Source organism: Candoia aspera, chromosome 2 (assembly GCF_035149785.1).
Source record: "Candoia aspera isolate rCanAsp1 chromosome 2, rCanAsp1.hap2, whole genome shotgun sequence".
NCBI classification, from domain to species: domain Eukaryota; kingdom Metazoa; phylum Chordata; class Lepidosauria; order Squamata; family Boidae; genus Candoia; species Candoia aspera.
The window spans coordinates 26,353,464-26,375,027 of record NC_086154.1 but is presented as its reverse complement, the minus strand read 5'-3'; the positions used below and the strand labels follow the sequence as shown (position 1 = coordinate 26,375,027).

Sequence of the window (21,564 nt, the reverse complement as noted above, 5' to 3'; positions counted from 1 at the left end):
GATTCCAGTGTAGACCGCAGGGGGAAAATCAGGCAGTCTGTTGTAAAAATATAAACAAAACTACTGAAATTTCCCAAGCCTTCCTTTCTGCCAGCCATCATTCCTATCGCATTAAAGATCCCTGTGTCTTGTGAAGATGGAATCTTGGTTAATTGATACTTTTAAAGCCAGATGCTTTTCTCAATCATAGCATGTTGGTACATAGCCATGGGAAAACAAGCTAGGTTGTGAAGAAGGAGGAGACTGAGTAAGGGAAAAACTGGACTGCCACAAGGCCTGCAGGATCACAGTAATTCAGAGGAAAATACTAGAGCCAAGGGAGAAATAAATTGACTTAATACCCCCAAATGGTAATTATGTCAAATCCATCAGATCTAGAGTTGATCCCAAAGCAGCACAAAACACTGATGCAGAAGTATCCTTAGCTTGGTTTAGTATGTCGTACAAACCCAGCATTAGAGAAAGGCAGCCTCTGTAAATCCAAATGCATTTTATGTTTATAATGGATAATAAAAAATAACAGAACAGCCCTCTGTGTAGTCATTTAATACTTGTAAAAATTTACGTTGGTGTGTTTTCCTTTAATTTTGCTGCTTTTAATTTTACTGACATGTGCTTTCTCTCATTTGTGTTTGTATTTTGAGATAGTTTTTCCATATTTGCTCATCCTCTTTGCCAATTCTATTATGTTCCAATGTAGCCAACTAATTTTGTAAGCTAGCAAATGAAGCTGCTTAAGGTTTTGTTCCTAATGATTTATTTACTGCTTCCAGTGAAAAAAAGGGTGAATAAAATGTCACCCCTATTCTCAGATACGTTCACCATTAGGAACATATTTCAGTAACTCCAATGACTACATTTCCCATTTTAAAAGCTGCCCCATTATCATGTGTTGATGTTTTTCTATTGTTGCCCAGATCATTCTGACAATTGGCTCTCAGAATGGTTTTTCCTACCATTTCCTACCTTGGACTTTGTAAATAGCCAACATCTGTAATTTCCTTTCCTGACTGTAAAAGGGCTGGCAAACTTCCTGCATGTTGACCAAAAAGATAAGGTTGGAGAGAAGGGGCTGGGGGTGTTATTAATAGCTGAAGCCACCAAGATCCTTTTGTAAGCTCACTGAAGTTATCAATGGTCCTGTTTAAGGTAATCCATTCTCTGCTGGAGAGGGAGAAGTCACAAGAGTATCTTCAGGGGCACTGTGAGGAATGCTGTAGGCACCTGATGAATAAAGTTGCTTGGATCCACTTGAAGTTTGACTCGACTGGGCAAGTTCTTGCAAGCTGACTGAGGCACTGTCTTATCCTGTGGCTTGGGAAGTGTTTGCTGTGTAACTCTTGAGAAAGGGGATGAGATCCTTGGAACTGTTAACCCAGCCACCTCTCCATTAGATCGCTACCCTAGTCAAGACTTCCTGAGAGGTGACTTGTTCATGCAGTGGTGAATGTTTCCTTGAGCGAGAAGTGCTTCTGCCATTATTGAAGGAGGTTGGCCCCTTCCTCAAGAAACTATCACTGGACTCAACAGTTCAGGAAAAAAATTGTTCAATCATCAACCTTCTCTTTTTTTGGAAAAGATGGTTGGAATTCAGCTTCAGAGATCCCTGCAAAAAGTGATTTATCTGGACCCTTTTCAGTCAGGTTTCAATCTGGGGCATAATACAGAAACTGCATTGATTGCACTTGATGATCTCTGGTGGAGTAGGGATGGAAGTGGGGTGACTGTCCTGGTTCTCAAATGGCCTTCGGTACCATTAATCACAGTATTCTTCTTGACTGATTGCAGTAATTAGAAATGTCATGGTATTGCAGTGGTTCTCTTCCTTTCTTCATGACTGGTTCCAGTCAGTATTGATGGGGTGGTGGTGGAGAGAGTCAAACCTGAGGCCCATGATTGTGGGATGCCACAGGGCTTGATCCTGTAGCCTCTGCTATTTAATATCTACATGAAGCCACTAGGTAAGGTCAGGTACCATCACTCTGCAGATTATACTCAACTACCTATCTCAAACTTTGGTTAATCAAATGATGCTGTCAATGTCTTGCCCCAGTGTTTGGAGCTAGCAAATGGAGTCTGGATGGAAAGGAACACTCTTTTTTTTTTTAAAGCTTTATTTATTTTCATCAGAATATAGTTAAAATACAAAATAGTAAATGCAGTAAAGATAGAAGATAGCATTAAAAGAAAAAAGACACATACTATAAATGTGAAAGTAGAAAGAAGATAAGAACAAAGAAATGACTTCTGGCTATCCCAATTAAAGATATACATATAATTGAAATAAATTAATCTCTTACCACTAGTTTATCCATATTAACATTATTTCTATCCAAACAAACCCACTATTCAGTAAAACCCATAATCATCACTTCATTTTTTTCTGTCACGAGCAGATAGTCTAAAAATGGCTGCCATGAATCTATAAATCTGGAAATAGTATTATCTCTTATTAGAGCAGTTAGCTTCGCCATTTGTGCCAAGTCCATTAATTTAATTATCCATTCTTCTGTTGATGGTATTTGTGGTTCCTTCCACCATTGAGCATAGACTATTCTTGCAGCAGTAGTCAAATACAGAAGCAAATTTCCATGCTGTTTCTCCAATTCTTCCTCTTCCTGTTTCTTCCAATTATATATACACACACACACACACACACACACACACACACACACACATACATATATACATACATACACACACACACACACACACACATACACATACATACATACACACACACACATACATACATACATATGTATTTTACATTAAGAATTTTTTGAATAACAGTACATACCTGGTCCCAAAATTTCTTTGCTTTTTCACACGTCCACCAGAGGTGGTAAAATGTTCCTTCTCCCTGTGAACATTTCCAGCAAACATTTGTTACATTCTTAAACATTTTCGATAACTTGTCGAGTGTTAGGTACCAGCGGTACATCATTTTATTAAAAATTTCCTTTAAATTATAATTTAACGTATATTTTAAACCTTTTGTCCACATTTTTCCCATTGTTCCATCACAATATTATACCCAAAATTTCTAGCCCATTTAACCATATACTCCTTGACTTGTTCATCTTCCAAATTCATTTGTAATAACGTCTTATACAATTTGGTAATAATATGTTCATCATTCATACAAAGTTGAGTCTCAAGGCAAGTTATTTCATTTACAAATCTATAATTCTTTTTATCCAACTTAAAACATTCAAATAATAAACCAGTGACATGAAAGACCTTCTATCTCTAATTTTTCTCTTGTCTTAAACATAGGTTTGTCTTCTTCAAAATTTAATACATCTTTATATTTTAACCACTTTGTTTCTCCCACATTTTCTCTCCTAGCAAATGCTTCCTGGGGTGATACACCTAAAGTACAGAGGTACTTTAGATGACAATCTAGCTTTGTATTTATCCCAAATCCGTAATATAGCCTTCCTAATGTAATGATTTTTAAACTCCTTATTTGCCTTAACTTTGTCATGCCACAGGTAGGCATGCCATCCAAATCTTAACTCATGAGGAAAGGAACACTCAACCCTGGAAACTAAATTCAACCCTGACAAGACAGAGTGGCTGTGTATTTCTGGTTCTTCTGGAACCATGGATTTTCCACCTTTAGTCCTGAATGGGGTTACATTCCCCCAGTGAGTACAGTTTGGGATCCCAGTGTGCAGTTCGGGATCTTCCTGAACTCATGGTAATAATGGTATACCAATTGTCCCCTTTCCTGAACCAGGAGTCCCTTCTCACAGCACTTACGCTTTAGTTACCTCATGTTGTGGACTGTTGCAATGTATTCTACATATGGCTGCCTTGACCACCACTTGGAAGTTGCTGCTGGCCCAGAATTTGATAGTGTGGGCAGTGATGGGTATAAATCAGTACATCCATTAAACACCTCTGAATTGCACCTCTGGATCCAGAAATTACTTTATTTGATTTTAAAGAAACCAACTCTGTTAAAGATGAGATAGCTTCCCCTTTTGTACAGTTTAAAAAGGAGCTTAAACATTTATTTAACCAGGCCTTTTAAACTTTTAATACTGCTATTTTAGTGTGTGTTCTTAGACATTGTGATTTTATGGATTTTTTTTTTCTGGGTCATTGTAAGCCAACCAGAGCTGTTAAAAGAGTGGGCAGTATATAGTTTCTTTAAAATCAGATAAAGTAAGGTAGGCGCATTAGGCTCACAGATTAGGAGAGACACCAGAATTGCCCTCGATACAAGTGATCTTCTGGAAGCATTTTGTGTGCGAGTGTGTGTGTGCTGTGTGTGCTCGTATGTGTGCCTTTGAGTCAGTGTTGACTCCTAGCAACCGCCTGGACAAGTCCCTACAGTTTTCCTGGCAAGGTTTTTCAGAAGTGGTTTGCCATTGCCCTCTTCTTCCTAGGGCTGAGAAAGCGGGACTGGGCCAAGGTCACCAAGCTGGCTTTGTGTCTGAGGCAGGACTAGAACTCATGGTCTCCTGGTTTTTGGCCTGTTGCTTAACCACTAGACCAAACTGTCTCTCTGTAGGTCAAATAACCCTGCCTAAATTCTGTTCTCCTGCTTTAAACAGTAGGGAAAAACCAGCCTGTGCTTCATTGTGAGTTATTTGAGAATGCAGTCCTTTTGTTGGGCTTTTCTTTGCCATAGAAAAGAGCATGTGGCTGAGATGTGAGTCTCAGAAGAAGGGTCACTGGGGAACAGGTTAACTGGTAGCATTGGGATCTCTCAAGGAAAAAAAAAAGATTAAGCATTTACGTCTGTGAGTTTTTGATTTTATTATTCAAACCTCCTAAGTGTAGATGTTAGAACATCATTCTAATAGTGGGGTGGAAAGAGGAGGAATCCTTCTGGGGAGGAACATGGGCTGCTTAGCGATACCAAACATAGTTTGCTTCCAGTGGATTCAGACCTTCTATCCATTCTCTTCCTCTTCATACGGTAGCACCTCATCGTAAAGGTCTTTGCCCCAAAATGTTGTGCAGCCCGTTGCCAGTCAGAGTACCTTTTCTCCATCTCTTCTTCCTAGGGCTGAGGGAGCGGGACTGGGCCAAGGTCACCCAGCTGGCTTTGTGCCTAAGGTGGAACTAGAACTCACGGTCTCCCGGTTTCTAGCCTGGTGCCTTAACCGCTATTCCAAACTGGCTCTCTGTCTGAAAGCATAATCCAAGCTAAAGTAGTATAGGTGAAAGGTAGAAAGAGTTAGGCTGCCCAAAAAAGCAGTTAGTCCAACTTCATCTTCCCTCTGGGTGAGAATTAGCACCCCTGTCTCTGAGATGATGGCTTTGACACAGGGCACTTTCAACAGGCAGTACGATCTTTTAAGAAGACGCAGCTATACGTGAGCGCCTGATGTGTCTTGGAAATGAGAAAAAGTTTGCTGATTTATATGTTCAAATATCTATAAATGCCCAATAACTCAATCCTGAATTTGAATTTGATGGGGGGGGTGGGGGTGGAAGGCTGCACTGAGCATCTTCTTTATCACTCACTGCCCAGCCAGGCTGGTGAAAAAAGAGCCAGATGTCAGTGCAAGTGTAAGCGCTTTTAAAAATAAAGTGTAAAAGTAATGTGCATCTTTGACATTTATTGTTTACTGAAAGGTTTTGAGATGGTTTTTACAGTAAATTAATCCCCCCTCTTCATTATATGCTGTAATTTGGCACTACAGAACATAAACCTTAATTTCCCGTTCCACATATGCAACCTTCCATTAATTTGCAACAGTGGCATACGTCTAATCCTGTGTGTTGAAATAACATATGTTGAGTTTAGGGAGTGACTGGCAGGTCTTAAAACTGCACCTTTTTTTTGGTATATTGTTCATTAGGGACTTAGTACAAGTTTAGTTTTGTGTATCTGTGGTTTGGCAGTTTAATATTCCTTTTTTAAAAAAAAATAAACTATCTGTTGATTTGAGCCCTGCAAAGTTCTGATTTGCTTATTATCACTCAGCATGTAATGGCTTCACAGATTACATTGTTTCCTCCTAAGGATCTTAAGGAAATTCATTTGTTTTCCAAGTCTTACAGGATGATGTAGTTGCATGGGCATCTAGTGGCTGATCCTGTGTCTTGCTGGCAGTGGATCAAGACATCATGAGCGCTGTTAGATTGTAGTTCTGCTAAGCCTGCAGTCTTGCGCACACTCACTGAAACACACTGAAATAAGTGGAATTTGCTCCCTGTAAAGTTTCAGAGGATCAAGCTGTTACTCCTAGCAACATATTCATTGAACGAGGACTGTATTTAATAGAAGTTCTTGCTGTGCTTACAGATTGCTTGTTGTGCTTACAGCTTTAGTAGCTAGTACTATTTTTTTAACCCTAGTACTGGACTTTGTTGACATCTGTTATACTTTGGTTTATTTACCTTCTTGGGAAGTCACACCTTCACTGTTTGATATGCAGACTGAATTGGAAAACTAGGAAGCTTAATGTGAGAACAATGTAAAATAGAAATGTAAAAGCTATGCTACTGACCTTACAAATGTATTCTATGACTTCAGGGATTTATTAGTAAGCCACCAGAGAATTTCAAAACTGTCATGCAGCAATAGCATTAATAACTCATGCCGCATCATACAACTCTTGTGTTCTGCCTATAGTGCGGAGATGTGTATTCTCCCCATGTATCATTTCTGGGAATTTACATTCATCTTTTTAATTTTTTTATGTAGAAATTCTTGCTTCTACTTCGTGCCACATCCCAGGGTCCCAGCAGATGCACCATATGAAAAAGGAATAATCTTAGTTTGCTCACTCTTATATTGTAAAGCTTTTACTTGCATCATGTAAATCAAATATATTATTGTCTGACAAAAGTCGGAAAGCAGCAAACTGATTACTACACATTTGTACCCTAATCACACTTCTGTCCACAACTGTAAAGATTTTAGGAGGTGTTCTACTGGGGTTGTGGTGTGGAATTCTGGACAAATGTTAATAAAATTATTAACAATGGATGTTAATTTTTTATGCTAATTGTCATAGGGAATTGGGTTCTTAGCATGCAACCAAACAAAACTCCCACCACACAAAGACCTTCTGGTGGGCCAATTTTTTAAACTGAGAAACTATTAAGTCTTATCAGCCATGTAAGGCATATAGTATAAGTAGCAGCTGAACTGCACTCCCTCCCTCCCCCATGTTTGACTTTCAAGAATCTCGACATGCAATCAAATAGTAAATTACATTATGACTTACCTCCTTTTAGTGATTAGTTTTCTGCCTCCAATAATCTAGTTTCATTATCATTACAAAGAGTGTATCTAACTTAAGCTGTATCTATGTATGTACAGCTATTATCAAATTTACTCCTTAGAGTCAATGAAAGGTGTTAATTAAGCTTGACTAGCAATATTTTGTGGCTAGCAGAACATTGATTTTTTTTCCTTTGGTCTTCTTTAGAACTTTTTCTCCATCTGTGATCAGTTAGACATGAATTTTCAAAGATCTTTCACTTCATCCAGGAACTCTTCAATGGTCTTCCAGGGTTCCACTCTGGAACCTGCCTTCAGCAGCCAAAACTGCCTAAATCCAACTTAGTTTGCCAGACATTATTTTCTTTTCCTCAGCTCCAACATTCCAACTCTCTGTTTGCCAACACATCAGCCCATTTTTCCTTCCTCTCACCATCTTGGGAGAGACTTTTGCAGACAAGTTTATAACCATCCAAGTACAGCTTATGTGTTTGAGAAATAATTTGATCATGTTACTGTTAGGAAGGTAATTATTCATGTTATTTTTCATGAGGTACCCATACATCTACTGCCAAAAAGTTATTCCATATCACAGATATGGAATTTCTGGTAAGAATTCAGGGAGAAAGAGTTATTCTACAATATCACCAAAAGAGAAAGTGTAATTTTTTTAAAAGGTTGTTAATTAGGGAAAATAAACAATATTTAAGATTAAACTCACAAATTTCAGTGCCCTGGGAATAATGCAGGCAAAAATATCAGTAATATATGCTGTTTAACTTCTTGACATTTTCAATTACAGTGAGAAAGAATAAATATTTAAATTATGATTTTCTAATAAAATTTCTTTCTCACTAAAATTAGGCTTTGGTTGATTGGCCTTTTCCCCCAACCGTTTGTTTCTGCAGGATCATTTCCCAATATATATTTTTTCCCCAGTACGTACTGTATGTTTTCTTGTGGACTTTTTAATGGGTATATTAATCACTCTGATTCTTAACTTAGTCTTAATATTTCATTTCAGTTAGATAAAAGCACTCTTGCATCTGATCCTTTGGATGGTCTTTTCTCACCTTTAATTTTTGGCTTCAAGTAAGGGAAGTTTGAGGATGTGTTTCACTCTCTTTCACTAATATCAATCTATGATGAGTTTTCTTCAGGGAAGGCAGAGAAGGACAAATGAACCAGACCCAATTGCCTGTCATTGTTTTCAGACATGGTGATGGTGAAAGAGAAAGCTCTCTGTCCCACCTCTCTGTATCTAAGTTTGTTTGTTTGTTTGTTTACATTTTGACTCTGGGCAGCATCACATTAATCTTCCTTCTTTGGTGAATAATATTTGTAACATTCACAAATATTTGTAACATTCACAAATCCAAAACTAGTTTTGGCCCAGTGGGCACATTTGGTATTTTCATAGCATGCTTTGGGTAGTCCCTAGAATTTATTGGACTCTATTACGTTTGTGTAGGAAAGGATTGTCAAAAACAGCATTTTGTTGGAGGTGTAATAAGGACAATGCCTCTTTAAAGCATATGTTTTTACAATGTCCTATACTGAGTAGGTTTTGGGAGAAAGTAGTGGACTATATAAATATGATTGTGCGACAAAAGCTAAAATTTTCAGAGGACAATATTCTTTTGAACCTAGTACATGGAATTTGACATCTGGATAACATAAATGGATTCTCCGTGCCCTTACTCTGGCCAAAAGACTGATATTGCAGCATTAGAAGGATAAATGTACGGCCCCATTTATTCATTGGATTGAAGATGCTTTGGGCAGTCCCAAAAAATGGTTGCCATAGGTGAGTTTACCTATTCACAAAATGGTTGGTCGTAGTATCTTTGGCCCATTATGAAACTCCTGTTTAGTGGTACAAAAACTGGACAAGTTTCTGTCTCTTGTAGCCCCCTTCCCCCAATGCTCTTTACTATAATACTATTTATTGGAGTACAATAAAGGGCAGCACCCAACATTTATTTGGGGTCCATGTAAAAATTAGGGAGGGAGGGGTAGGGAGTCTGGAGGGATACTAAGAGATTGATTCATAGATATATTGTTGCTGACTTCAATTCTAAGTATTTTCACTTTTAGTTTGCAGTACCCAATGAATAATAGATAGATATCAACTCCCTTCATCATTGCATTTCATTTCCTCTGTAGATGTGAGGTACAGGAGTTAATGGCTTAAGTTACTATCTGGTGCACGTTTAACTGGGAGGTAACCCCATGAAAGTCATTCCAAGGAAACAAAGGTTGAATTATTTCTCTGAAGGTGGCCTCAGAAGTGGGGGAATCTGTTTTTACATTGGGTTCACTCGTGGGTCCAAATCTGTACAGTCCTAAAAGATTTGCATCTAGTAGTACATGACCCAAACAAGATAGTGAAATAGTGATCACTGATATAACCTGTGAAAATATATATTCTTGATTTTAGTTGCAGTAAATGGAAGTTGAGAGCCAGTTTGATGTAGTGGTTACAGGCATCAGGCTAGAAACTGGGAGAACATGAGTTCTAGTTCTGCCTGCCAAGCCAGCTGGGTGACCTTGGGCCAGTCCCTCTCTCTCAGACCAGGAAAGGAGGCAATGGCAAACCACTTCTGAAAAACCTTGCCAAGGAAACTGCAGGGACTTGTCCAGGCAGTCTCTGAGAATTGGACACGACTGAATGGATTAAAAAAAAAAAAAGGAACTCGGTAGATGAAATAACTCAAAAGATAAGACATCCTTAACAATTTGTAACAAACTGCCTTGGCAAATATTTATTAATGTCCCTGAACCGTTAACCTGTAATGCAAAGTCAGAACTCTGCGAATTGTGGGATAGAACTCTCTTTCATAACTTTGGCATTTGGCCAGTGAGAGTGCTAATGATTGCATAATTTTAACAGCCCCATTACTTACCAATTTTGGTCTTCAGTATGAAGATTAGAATGGATCAGGTTCAAAGTAATACAGCACAAAATGTTGCCATGTCCATAACAGCTCCTGGGATTAGATATATGCCAGAAACAATCATTTTGATAGCTCTGGTGTGTTAATCTATAGTAAAGCAACAACAGGTTGTACTTGGATTCAACAGTTTAGATACTCTGATGGTGTCTGCTGTATTGTCTATATACTATTGATGTGCCAAGCTGAAGCTATTCGCTTTGCTAGAAATTTATAGCAGATTTATATTTAACTAATATTTCTAGAGAAAGTAATTTGCTCTAACTGAAACTGATATGTACACAAACACAGATAGGGGGCATCTGTGTGTAGCAGAATGTATGTGTGTCTTGGATCAGAACACGGCAGTGGTGTGCATGTTATATAAATCATTACATCTTGAAGGAAGATCTTTCCCACAACTTGGACAGTTGGGTTCCCAGGGGCTCATGGGATTTTACTACCCTATCCCCCCAGTGGTCTGAAATAATATTTGGAAAACTACCAGAAGTCATTGGAGGTGTTTAAACAGTAGTATTTTTTTTTGTATTACGTGAAGCCAGATTGGAAAAAGATTGGCATGGTTTTAAAACTGGAGAAGGAAACATCAGTTACCTGCACTATGCTGATGACACTACCCTGATAGTTGAAAATGCAAAGGATCTGCAAGCTCAAATAGTATGTCAAGGAGCACAGTAAAAAAAAAAAGGACTAAAATTAAATATGAAGAAGAGCAAACTAACGACAGTAGGTAGAACAACCAGCCTTCATTGACAGTGAAGATACTGAAGTGGTGGATAGCTTCTGTCTTTTAGGATCAACCATCAACAGTAAAGGAACAAGCAGTCAAGAAATACACCACAGACTAGCACTCGGCAGAGCAGCCATGAAGGCTTTGGAAAAGATACTCAGGTGCTGTGACATGTCTGTGCTTTCAAAGATCAGAATAGTGCCAGGAGTCTGGGAGTTCTAGTCCCACCTTAGGCATGAAAACCAGCTGGGTGACTCTGGGCCAATCACTCTCTCAGCCCAATTCACCTCTCAGGGTTGTCATTGTCAGGAAAATAGGAGGAGGAAAGAGTATTAGGTATGTTTCCTGCCTTATTTATAAAAATAAAGGTGTGATATTTTAAAAAAAATGAAATTGACACTCTATAGAAGTGAAAGTTGGACCTTGTAAAGTATTGACACTTCCCAAATTTGGTGTTGGAGAAGACTCCTGAGAATACCATAGACAGCCAAAAACCCAAACCAATGGATCATTGAATAAATCAACCCAGAATTCTCATCTGAAGCACAAATGACCAGGCTCAAATTATCCTACTTCAAACACATTATACAGAGGCCTAGCAATCTGGAGAAGGCTCTAATGCTGGGAAAGGTGGAAGGAAAGAGAAGAGGATGGCCAGCGGGAAGGTGGAGGGACTCAGTTACAATGGCAATAGGTACACCATTGGAAGACCTGAAGGACCAGGTTGGACACGGTTCATAATGGAGAAAATCTTTGTGGTCACTAGGAGTCAAAAATGACCATCGACCCCTTCCTGAAGTTTCAGATTGTTCATTGACCCTCAAACATGAAATGAAAATAATATATGAAATATATGAAAATAATTTAATAAATACTACTTTAACTAATAGTACTATGAATATTGACCCCTTTGGAGAACCCTGATCTGTGTGGTCGCTAAGAGTCAACACCAACTTGATGGCATATAATCAATCAATGTATCTAAAGGAAGTCACTGCATTCTTTTTCACTATGAGCGAACTGAAAAAAGGATAGATTAAGGCCTAAGCAACACATTCATATACTTTATTATAAAAACAATAAAGGCGGGATAGAAAATAAATAAATCTTGATTCTGCCAATCAATGTTCTCATGCAAGATGCTGGTTTGAATTGAAAAAGACTGAATGACCTGTGCCCTGTAAGACTTCTTCAGTTCCTGCATTTCTGAAGATCCAAAAAAAGCATCCTCTTAAGGGGACATTTTATAGTAACAGTGAGGGAGAATGGCTTTCCCAGTTTATTAAATTAGAATAATTGTTGAGGAGGGATTTGAACCTGGATTTCCCATGTGTATTGAATATCAGTGTTCTGCCTTTATTCAGCACCAGACAACCCTTCAAATATATAGTGTCAGCTGTTACAAAAATAGCTTTTTTTCCTTATGAATTCAATAAAGTAGGTGTTTAGAGCTTTCAGCTCAACAGTTTTGCTTCAATAGGAGGAATTATCATTTTCAGAGGTATTTGAGCCACCTGCTCTCTAAACATTGTTTTCATATACCAATTACAAGATAATGTCAAAATTTCAAAGGTTCCATTCTGGGATTTTCTGATAGAGGAGGGACACCCAGGGAGTGTATATGTATTTCTGATATCATTGTTAATATGACTATTGATTAATAGTTCAAGAAATGGTCCAACAAACTCAAAAGGCAGCTGCTGCTTTTCATAAAGAAAGCATTGGCAGAATACAGTTTTTACTTTTCAAAGCCAGTTCTTGGAAGCCATGTAATTTACTTTCCTACCAAGCTCTGAGAACTGCTTCTTTATCCAGGAAACTAAATAATGTAGTGATCATATCCATTATAAGAGTCCTAACATAGGACACAGATCACCTTGACTTGCTCAAATCCTAATTTTCTACCTTTCTATGTAGTTTATCATCCTGATTATTTAAATACAGGAAGAAAGGGGAATACTGCAGACTGTTAGAGTGATTCCTGTCAATATTCAAACCTATATAATAACCACTGGCTATTTTTTTTTTAATCTGAGAAGACCAAAACAATATTGACTTCTGCATTTACAGTACTTTTGTAAGTCTCCTGTCTTCAGGAAACAGGAGTTCTGGAATAGTATTGTTGTTGCCAAACAAAGTATTTTGTTATATTGTAGTTTTCTAAAAAAAAAAAAAAAAAAAAAATCATAGTGATATTCAAAAATTTAAAACATTAAAACAAGGGTCACAAGAATAAAACACTAATATTAGTTTAAAAACAGCATTAAAAATCCCCACAGTTTAAAATTCAGGTTAAAAAGAAATGCCTTGGCACCCTTCGCCGAAAGCAGAGAAAGAGGGAGCCAGTAGTTTTTAGAGGAAATACATTCTATAATTTGAGAACAACACAGCAGAAAGCTTTTTCCTGACATCTGCCTTTCTGCAAGTGAGGTATCCTGAAATATGTTTCCTCTAAATCTTAACAGCTTGTTAAGATAGTTGTTTTGGGGAATAGTTGGCCCTTAAAGAGCTTGATCTTGGGCAGTGTAGGGATTTACATTTAAAATCAAAACTTGACTTGATCCCAGAAGACAGTCTGAAAACAGTGCCAATCTCTTTGGATTGGAGTAAAAATCTCAGTACAAACTTCAAAAGGCACTCCAAGAGTAACTTTATGAAAAACACATTGAAATTATTTAGGTGTTATTTGACCAAGGCACAAACAACTCTGCCTTGCAAGATGATGCTGTCAAGGTAATGCATGCTATGCATATGCCAACAAATTTGGAAAACTCAAGAATGGCCATCAGATTGGAAAAAAATCAACTTATATCCCCATACCAAAAAAGGGAAACACTAAAGAATGTTCAAACTATCGAACAGTGGCACTCATTTCACATGCCAGTAAGGTAATGCTCAAGATCCTGCAAGGTAGACTTCAGCAGTTCATGGAGCGAGAATTGCCAGATGTACAAGCTGGGTTTAGAAAAGGCAGAGGAACTAGGGACCAAATTGCCAATATCCGCTGGATAATGGAAAAAGCCAGGGAGTTTCAGAAAAACATCTATTTCTGTTTTATTGACTATTCTAAAGCCTTTGACTGTGTGGACCATAACAAATTGTGGCAAGTTCTTAGCAGTATGGGGATACCAAGTCATCTTGTATGCCTCCTGAGGAATCTGTATAACGACCAAGTAGCAACAGGAAGCTCTGGTGTGGGCTGGTCCATGAAGTCACGAAGAGTCGGAAGCGACTAAACGAATAAACAACAAACCAACAACTGTGGAATAATAAACATAGGATGAAGTTATCTCTCTAGAGCTCTCTCTATATTAGAAGATGTAATAACATTTTAGAAAATAAGAGAGATACAATAATCTCAACACCATCATCTTAGCTTTGGCTTCTTTTATGATTGTATTTTTATTGATAGAGACACATTTATTTTAATGAATCCACTTTTGATGGGGCAAATGGGTAGCGGATAGCAGGGCAACCCCAGCTGAATGGAATAAATTATAAAAAAGTTGTTTTCAGGCAACAGTGGCTATTTGTAAAGGATATCTCTTTTTCATGTAACGCAAAGCCAGTAGAGTTATTTTTTCATGAAAACAATTGAAGGATACACAGATTGAAACATGATGATGGTAGAATTTGAGAGGGTATATTCATTTGTCTGGGAGTTTGTCCTAGTGGAACAATTTCATTTCTGCTTAATCATTTTGCATGTCTGGAGAATGAATTTGCCTGGCCTTCTGGGACTATGAGGAATAGATGACTATGTACCAAAGAGAAAAAAATATTTATTGTTCCCCCTTTAAACAAAAACAAAATTTTAAAAAAATTATGGATCCTTTTCCTTGGAAGGAGTTAATTAGTGGGAATTCAGTTGGAATATCTATCTATCATCTGTCTGTCCATCCATCCATCCATCCCAGAGCAGTGATTAGTCTTAAATGGAGAACTGTTTCTATAGAAAAACTCAGAAGATTCTTGATTATTATTTTTAATTAAGTATTTCAAATTCATTTTTAACTACTGCATGTTAAATCCCTACTGGTCTATGACCAGATAAGTAATTACTGCATTTATTGATGTAGATGATTCTGAACATAGAGGAAGGCACGGGATTTATATTCTACAGCTTTCTTCTGTGCTGATGCTGCAGAATATTCTACCATAATATTTTACTTACTTGAATAAACTTTTCATTGCCCTATAATAAAGTTGACTGAATTCCTTGTATCTTGCTTGGTCATTAGAAGTAGTAATATTCATTTCTAATGCAGAAACCTGAAGATTTAAAGTGGGAAATGCATTCTTTTTATCTGCTGTATATCCATATATACGTTTTTATTAGACTGGGGAAGCCAGAAAGAACTCACAGGAAAAATTGGCATTCTAGCTTACATATTCCAACTTGATATAAGCCAAGAATGAACAGGAATCTATGGGCCTTGTCTTTTGCCCTTGAATGCTGACATCTGTACTTCAGTTTATCTACTTGGCTTTAACTGGTTCATTTAAACCAGACATTCTCTTATGCCAAATTGGCTTAGTGTTGGTTTATAAACTTAAGATCTTAAACTGCAGATTCACAGTTGTTCCCAGTAATATTGGGTTATATTTGTATGTAAGAAGCCCATAATTTGGGATGAAATCTGCATGGATTAATGGGTATAATATGGGAGCAACAGATTCTTCTCTAATATATGTAAAGAGGGGTAGAACCTCTCTAATATATGTAAAGAGAGGTTGTTGTTGTTGTTGTTTATTTGTTTAGTCGCTTCCGACTCTCCATGACTTCATGGACCAGCCCATGCCAGAGCTTCCTGTCGGTCGTCAACACCCCCAGCTCCCCCAGGGACGAGTCCGTCACCTCTAGAATATCATCTATCCACCTTGCCCTTGGTCGGCCCCTCTTCCTTTTGCCCTCCACTCTCCCTAGCATCAGCATCTTCTCCAGGGTGTCCTGTCTTCTCATTATGTGGCCAAGGTATTTCAGTTTTGCCTTTAATATCATTCCCTCAAGTGAGCAGTCTGGCTTTATTTCCTGGAGGATGGACTGGTTTGATCTTCTTGCAGTCCAAGGCACTCTCAGAATTTTCCTCCAACACCACAGTTCAAAAGCATCAATCTTCCTTCTCTCAGCCTTCCTTATGGTCCAGCTCTCGCAGCCATATGTTACTACAGGGAACACCATTGCTTTAACTACGCGGACCTTTGTTGTCAGTGTGAGGTCTCTGCTCTTAACTATTTTATCGAGATTTGTCATTGCTCTTCTCCCAAGGATTTGTCATTGCTCTTCTCCCAGCGTCTTCTGATTTCCTGACTGCAGTCAGCATCTGCAGTAATCTTCGCACCTAGAAATACAAAGTCTTTCACTGCTTCTACATTTTCTCCCTCTATTTGCCAGTTATCAATCAAGCTGGTTGCCATAATCTTGGTTTTTTTGAGGTTTAGCTGCAAGCCAGCTTTTGCACTTTCTTCTTTCACCTTCATCATGAGGCTCCTCAGTTCCTCTTCACTTTCAGCCATCAAAGTGGTATCATCTGCATATCTGAGATTGTTAATGTTGCTTCCAGATATTTTAACTCCAGCCTTGGATTCCTCAAGCCCAGCATGTCACATGATGTGTTCTGCATACAAGTTGAATAGGTAGGGTGAGAGGAAACAGCCCTGCCGTACTCCTTTCCCAATCTTAAACCGGTCTGTTGTTCCGTGGTCTGTTCTTACTGTTGCTACTTGGTCGTTATACAGATTCTTCAGGAGGCAGACAAGATGACTTGGTATCCCCATACCACTAAGAACTTGCCACAATTTGTTCTGGTCCACACAGTCAAAGGCTTTAGAATGGTCAATAAAACAGAAATAGAGTTTTTCTGAAACTCCCTGGCTTTTTCCATTATCCAGCGGATATTGGCAATTTGGTCCCTAGTTCCTCTGCCTTTTCTAAACCCAGCTTGTACATCTGGCAATTCTCGCTCCATGAACTGCTGAAGTCTACCTTGCAGGATCTTGAGCATTACCTTACTGGCATGTGAAATGAGTGCCACTGTTCGATAGTTTGAACATTCTTTAGTGTTTCCCTTTTTTGGTATGGGGATATAAGTTGATTTTTTCCAGTCTGATGGCCATTCTTGCGTTTTCCAAATTTGCTGGCATATAGCATGCATTACCTTGACAGCATCATCTTCCAAGATTTTGAACAGTTCAGCTGGGATGCCGTCGTCTCCTGCTGCCTTGTTATTAGCAATGCTTCATAAGACCCATTCAACCTCACTCTTCAGGATGTCTGGCTCTAGCTCACTGACCACACCGTCAAAGCTATCCCCGATATTGTTATCCTTCCTATACAGGTCTTCTGTATATTCTTGCCACCTTTTCTTGATCTCTTCTTCTTCTGTTAGGTCCTTGCCATCTTTGTTTTTGATCATACCCATTTTTGACTGGAATTTACCTCCGATGTTTCTAATTTTCTGGAAGAGGTCTCTTGTCCTTCCTATTCTATTGTCTTCTTCCACTTCCGCGCTTTGCTTGTTTAAAAATAATTCCTTATCTCTTCTGGCTAACCTCTGGAATTTTGCATTCAATTGGGCATATCTCCCCCTATCACTGTTGCCTTTTGCTTTCCTTCTTTCTTGGGCTACTTCTAGTGTCTCAGCAGACAGCCATTTTGCCTTCTTGGTTTTCTCTTTCTTTGGGATGTATTTTGTTGCCGCCTCCTGAACAATGTTGCGAACTTCTGTCCATAGTTCTTCCAGGATCCTATCTACTAAGTCCAGTCCCTTAAATCTATTCTTCACCTCCACTGCATATTCCTTAGGAATATTAGTGAGCTCATATCTAGCTGATTTGTGGGTCTTCCCTAATCTCTTTAGTCTGATCCTAAATTGTGCAAGAAGAAGTTCGTGATCTGAACTACAGTCAGCTCCAGGTCTTGTTTTTACCAACTGTATAGACGTCCACCACCTTTGGCTGCAAAGGATGTAGTCAATCTGATTTCGGTGTTGTCCATCTGGTGAAGTCCATGTATAAAGCCGTCTCTTAGCTTGTTGGAAGACAGTGTTTGTTATGCAGAGTGAGTTGTCTTGGCAAAATTCTATCAGCCTATGTCCTGCTTCATTTTGTTCTCCCAGGCCATGCTTACCTGTAATTCCAGGTGTCATTTGACTGCCCACCTTAGCATTCCAGTCTCTCGTGATGAAAATAACATCTCTTTTAGGCGTGTTGTCCAGTAGGTGTTGCAGATCCTCATAGAACTGCTGTACTTCAGCTTCTTCAGCATCTGTGGTTGGGGCGTATATTTGGATCACTGTGATGTTAGATGGCTTGCCCTGAATTCGAATTGAGATCATTCTATCGTTTTTTGGATTGTATCCAAGCACTGCTTTAGCCACTTTACTATTAATTATGAAGGCTACTCCATTTCTTCTGTGGTCCTCTCATCCACAGTAGTAGATCTGGTGGTCATTTGATGTGAAGTGGCCCATTCCAGTCCATTTCAGTTCACTGATGCCCAAAATGTCTATCTTTAATCTGGACATCTCACTAATAACCACATCCAATTTGCCCTGGCTCATAGATCGTACATTCCAGGTTCCAATGGTGTGTTGATCCTTAGAACATCGGATTTGCCATTCACCATCAGCACCGTCGGCCGCTAGCCGTCCTTTCGGCTTTGAGCTAGCTGCGTCATCACGTCTGGGGCTAGTTGAGCTCATCCTCTGTTCCTCCCCAGTAGCATTTTGACCATGTTCCGACCTGGGGGTCTCATCTTCCGATGGTATATCTCCATATCTCTGGTTGTACTGATCCATTGAGTTTTCACGGCAAGAATACTGGGGTGGGTTGCCATTACCTTCCCCAGGGATCGCATTTAGTCTGACCTCTCTGTCATGACCTTCCCGTCTTGGGTGGCCCTTCACGGTTTAGCTCATGGCATCATTGAGGTGCTCAAGCTCCAGCACCACGACAAGGTAACGATCCTTTGCTGAAGAAAGAGAGGTAGCACTTACGTTTGTACTGTGCCTAGATCCTCTTGTTGTGAAGATCATGTTAATCCTGAGCTTCACAACAACAGCTCCTGTGTTTGAGCAATTTCTCACTCCTATAACCCTTATCATCACCTACATCTTCATCTAAAAACCTATCACAGGTAGATGTGCTGTATCAATCACTTTGCCTTTTGCTTAGCTTGGTGAGTAGGGATATGAAGAAAAAGAAATATTGCCCTTTTTAATATTTTCATTTTACCTATGTCCTTTCTTTTTGTGTTAAAAAACAACATCAACAACCCTGTGATGTGATGGTGGAGGATAGGAAAAAAGAAAAACGGGTTACGAAGCTACTGACATCACATCTTTGTAACAAGTTACTTTTTGATAATCAGCCATCTATAGAAGAAAGGAACATATCATAAATCAGAGCAGCTACAAATTGCAAATCTAATGCGTCCTGAACCTGAAGACATTAATCTCCTTAATGCCTAACTGTTTTCTTTCTTTCTTTCTTTCTTTCTTTCTTTCTTTCTTTCATTCATTCTAGGAAGTCGTCTGAACAAGGACCTGAGACATTATCTCAACCAGAGGTTTCAGAAAGGATCTCCAGATCATGAGCTGCAACAGACCATTAGAGATAACCTTTATCGCCATGCTGTGCCTTGTAAGTAATCAACAACTCTAGTATATCTGGCATTAAAAAAAAAATGTAAGGCCTGTTTGGTGGTAGTCTTTTAATCTCAGATAATAGATGTTGGGATTGCTTTCCTAGTAGTTAGACAGAGTATTTAGATGTGGGACACCAACAAGCAAGAGAGTAAAATGTATGCTTTGCATATGGAAGGTTCCAGGTGTAATCCCTGACCTCATCATGACTTAGACCCTAAATGGTTGTTGTTATCCAAGCTGCTGATTCAGTGTGATTCAGCTATTGGACAATTAACCATTTTGGAATTTGATGAGGAAGGTATTCCTGTTGCTGTCTTAGTACAGTTTGAAAATACTGTGTTTAACTTCTGGGTGTGGCACAGAGCTGGACTACTTGTTTTTACTGTAATAGTTTTTCTTAGTTTTGGGGCCTTTGAGTCAGGATTGCGACATTGTGAAGTCACCAAAAGGAGCAGGAGGATTGTTTTTTTCAGTTGGGGAGGTGAGCTGTAGAGTCTCAACACACATATTTGGCAGTGCTTTTCAGCACTGTTGCTATTTAACAGTAACAAAATAAAAAAAAGGAAAGGAAACCCTTTAGACAGCGTAGCACTCATTGGGTGAAAGTTGTTAATTGCATAGAATGTGCCCTAAATACGTTCTTGCTCTCTGCTGGACACTTAACAGGCAAAACAGGAAGATTCCTCCCAGTTCAAGAGATTCCAAGAATACAGTCATTCTTAAACAAGAAGAAAATCAGTAGTTTTATTGGATGTTGTCCTACTCACCGATCTGTGACATTATCTTGCAATGGGGGCTGCTCCCAGGCAAGGCAGACATGCTTTGGATCCTTTGGACAAATCCCAATGTCACATACATTGAAGTACGATTTGATAGGCTAATCGTAGTGTAATCAAATTGTACATGACCTCGAACCATTTTTCTTGTTACAATCACTATTTATAAGACATCTAACATATGCAGATTCTATGACGGCCATGCACTGTCTGTTCTGGAGATGTGAATAGTTTGCTTCCAATCATTCTGGAATCAGCCATTTTCCTCTCCAGTGATGAGATTTAGATGGACTTTTAGGTGAACATTTAATTCGAAATGATAGAGCCAAGTTCATTAGCTGATTTTTCTGTGACATATTTTCCAGAGAATTTCCTCAGACTACATTGAGAAAGAAAGTGTATTGCAGATTTATTGATTTGGACAAAGAAGATGATAAAGTGGTATCCCATTGGGGGAGAGGGGCGGTAATATAAATTAGATAGATAGATAGATAGATAGATAGATAGATAGATAGATAGAGTGAATCGGGTTGAATTATGAAATATTTTGTACTAATATAGAGCTGAAAGTTAGTTGCTGGACTTATTAAGAGTGGTATATGATAGAATTAAAGCATGTGTGAGAATAAATGGAATGCTTAGTAAATGGTTTCACATTTTGCAAGGAGTAAGACACAGATGTGTAATATCCCTGGGGTGTGTTTAGAAGTTTAGGGACCTTGACTGAAAGAAACAGTATAAATATTGTTCCAGTAGAAGTAGGAAGATTAGGTAGGGATAGAACTGGAATAAAGACACTGAAGAAATGATTACAAATTATAAATCAATGGCAAAAAAATAAACCATGGCAAATGGCAAATAGAAGATGAATTTGTGTTCAAATATTTACTAAACGTAAGAAAACGAACAGAGAAATTTTGGTAGAATTGTAATGTGGCCTGTTGCATTGAATGTAATTAGTGGTCTGTTGTGTGGAATGTACATTTGTCAAAAGAAGCAAAAAGGCTATATATTAAAGCATGTGTCTGCCCAACTCTTTTTATTCAAGAGAGATGGATATGCCAGGAGAAACAAGAAAGTTGAATGCAATGGGAATAGGGCACTTAAGAAATATGTATGGTAAAACAAGAAGAGAGATGGTCAGATAAGGTTGGTTTTGAATGTCACACTTCAGGATAGTTTCAGCAATAGACCTCTGCTCTTCAGCCACTTAACTCAGGGACTTGCTTACCAGAGAAGTTCACAGAATCCAAATGGCTAG

General features: G+C 38.6%; 1 protein-coding gene across 7 annotated transcripts in view; it reads left to right on the top strand.

The window, feature by feature from the left end:
- The window catches only part of MAGI1 (membrane associated guanylate kinase, WW and PDZ domain containing 1), a 478,937-nt gene that overhangs the window by 206,268 nt on the left and 251,105 nt on the right, over window positions 1–21,564 (top strand). For all 7 annotated transcript variants that reach the window (XM_063291537.1, XM_063291536.1, XM_063291535.1 and 4 more), the window contains exon 2: window positions 19,406–19,522. In XM_063291537.1, the coding sequence (XP_063147607.1) occupies window positions 19,406–19,522 (117 nt within the window). The remainder of the gene's footprint in view (window positions 1–19,405; window positions 19,523–21,564) is intronic.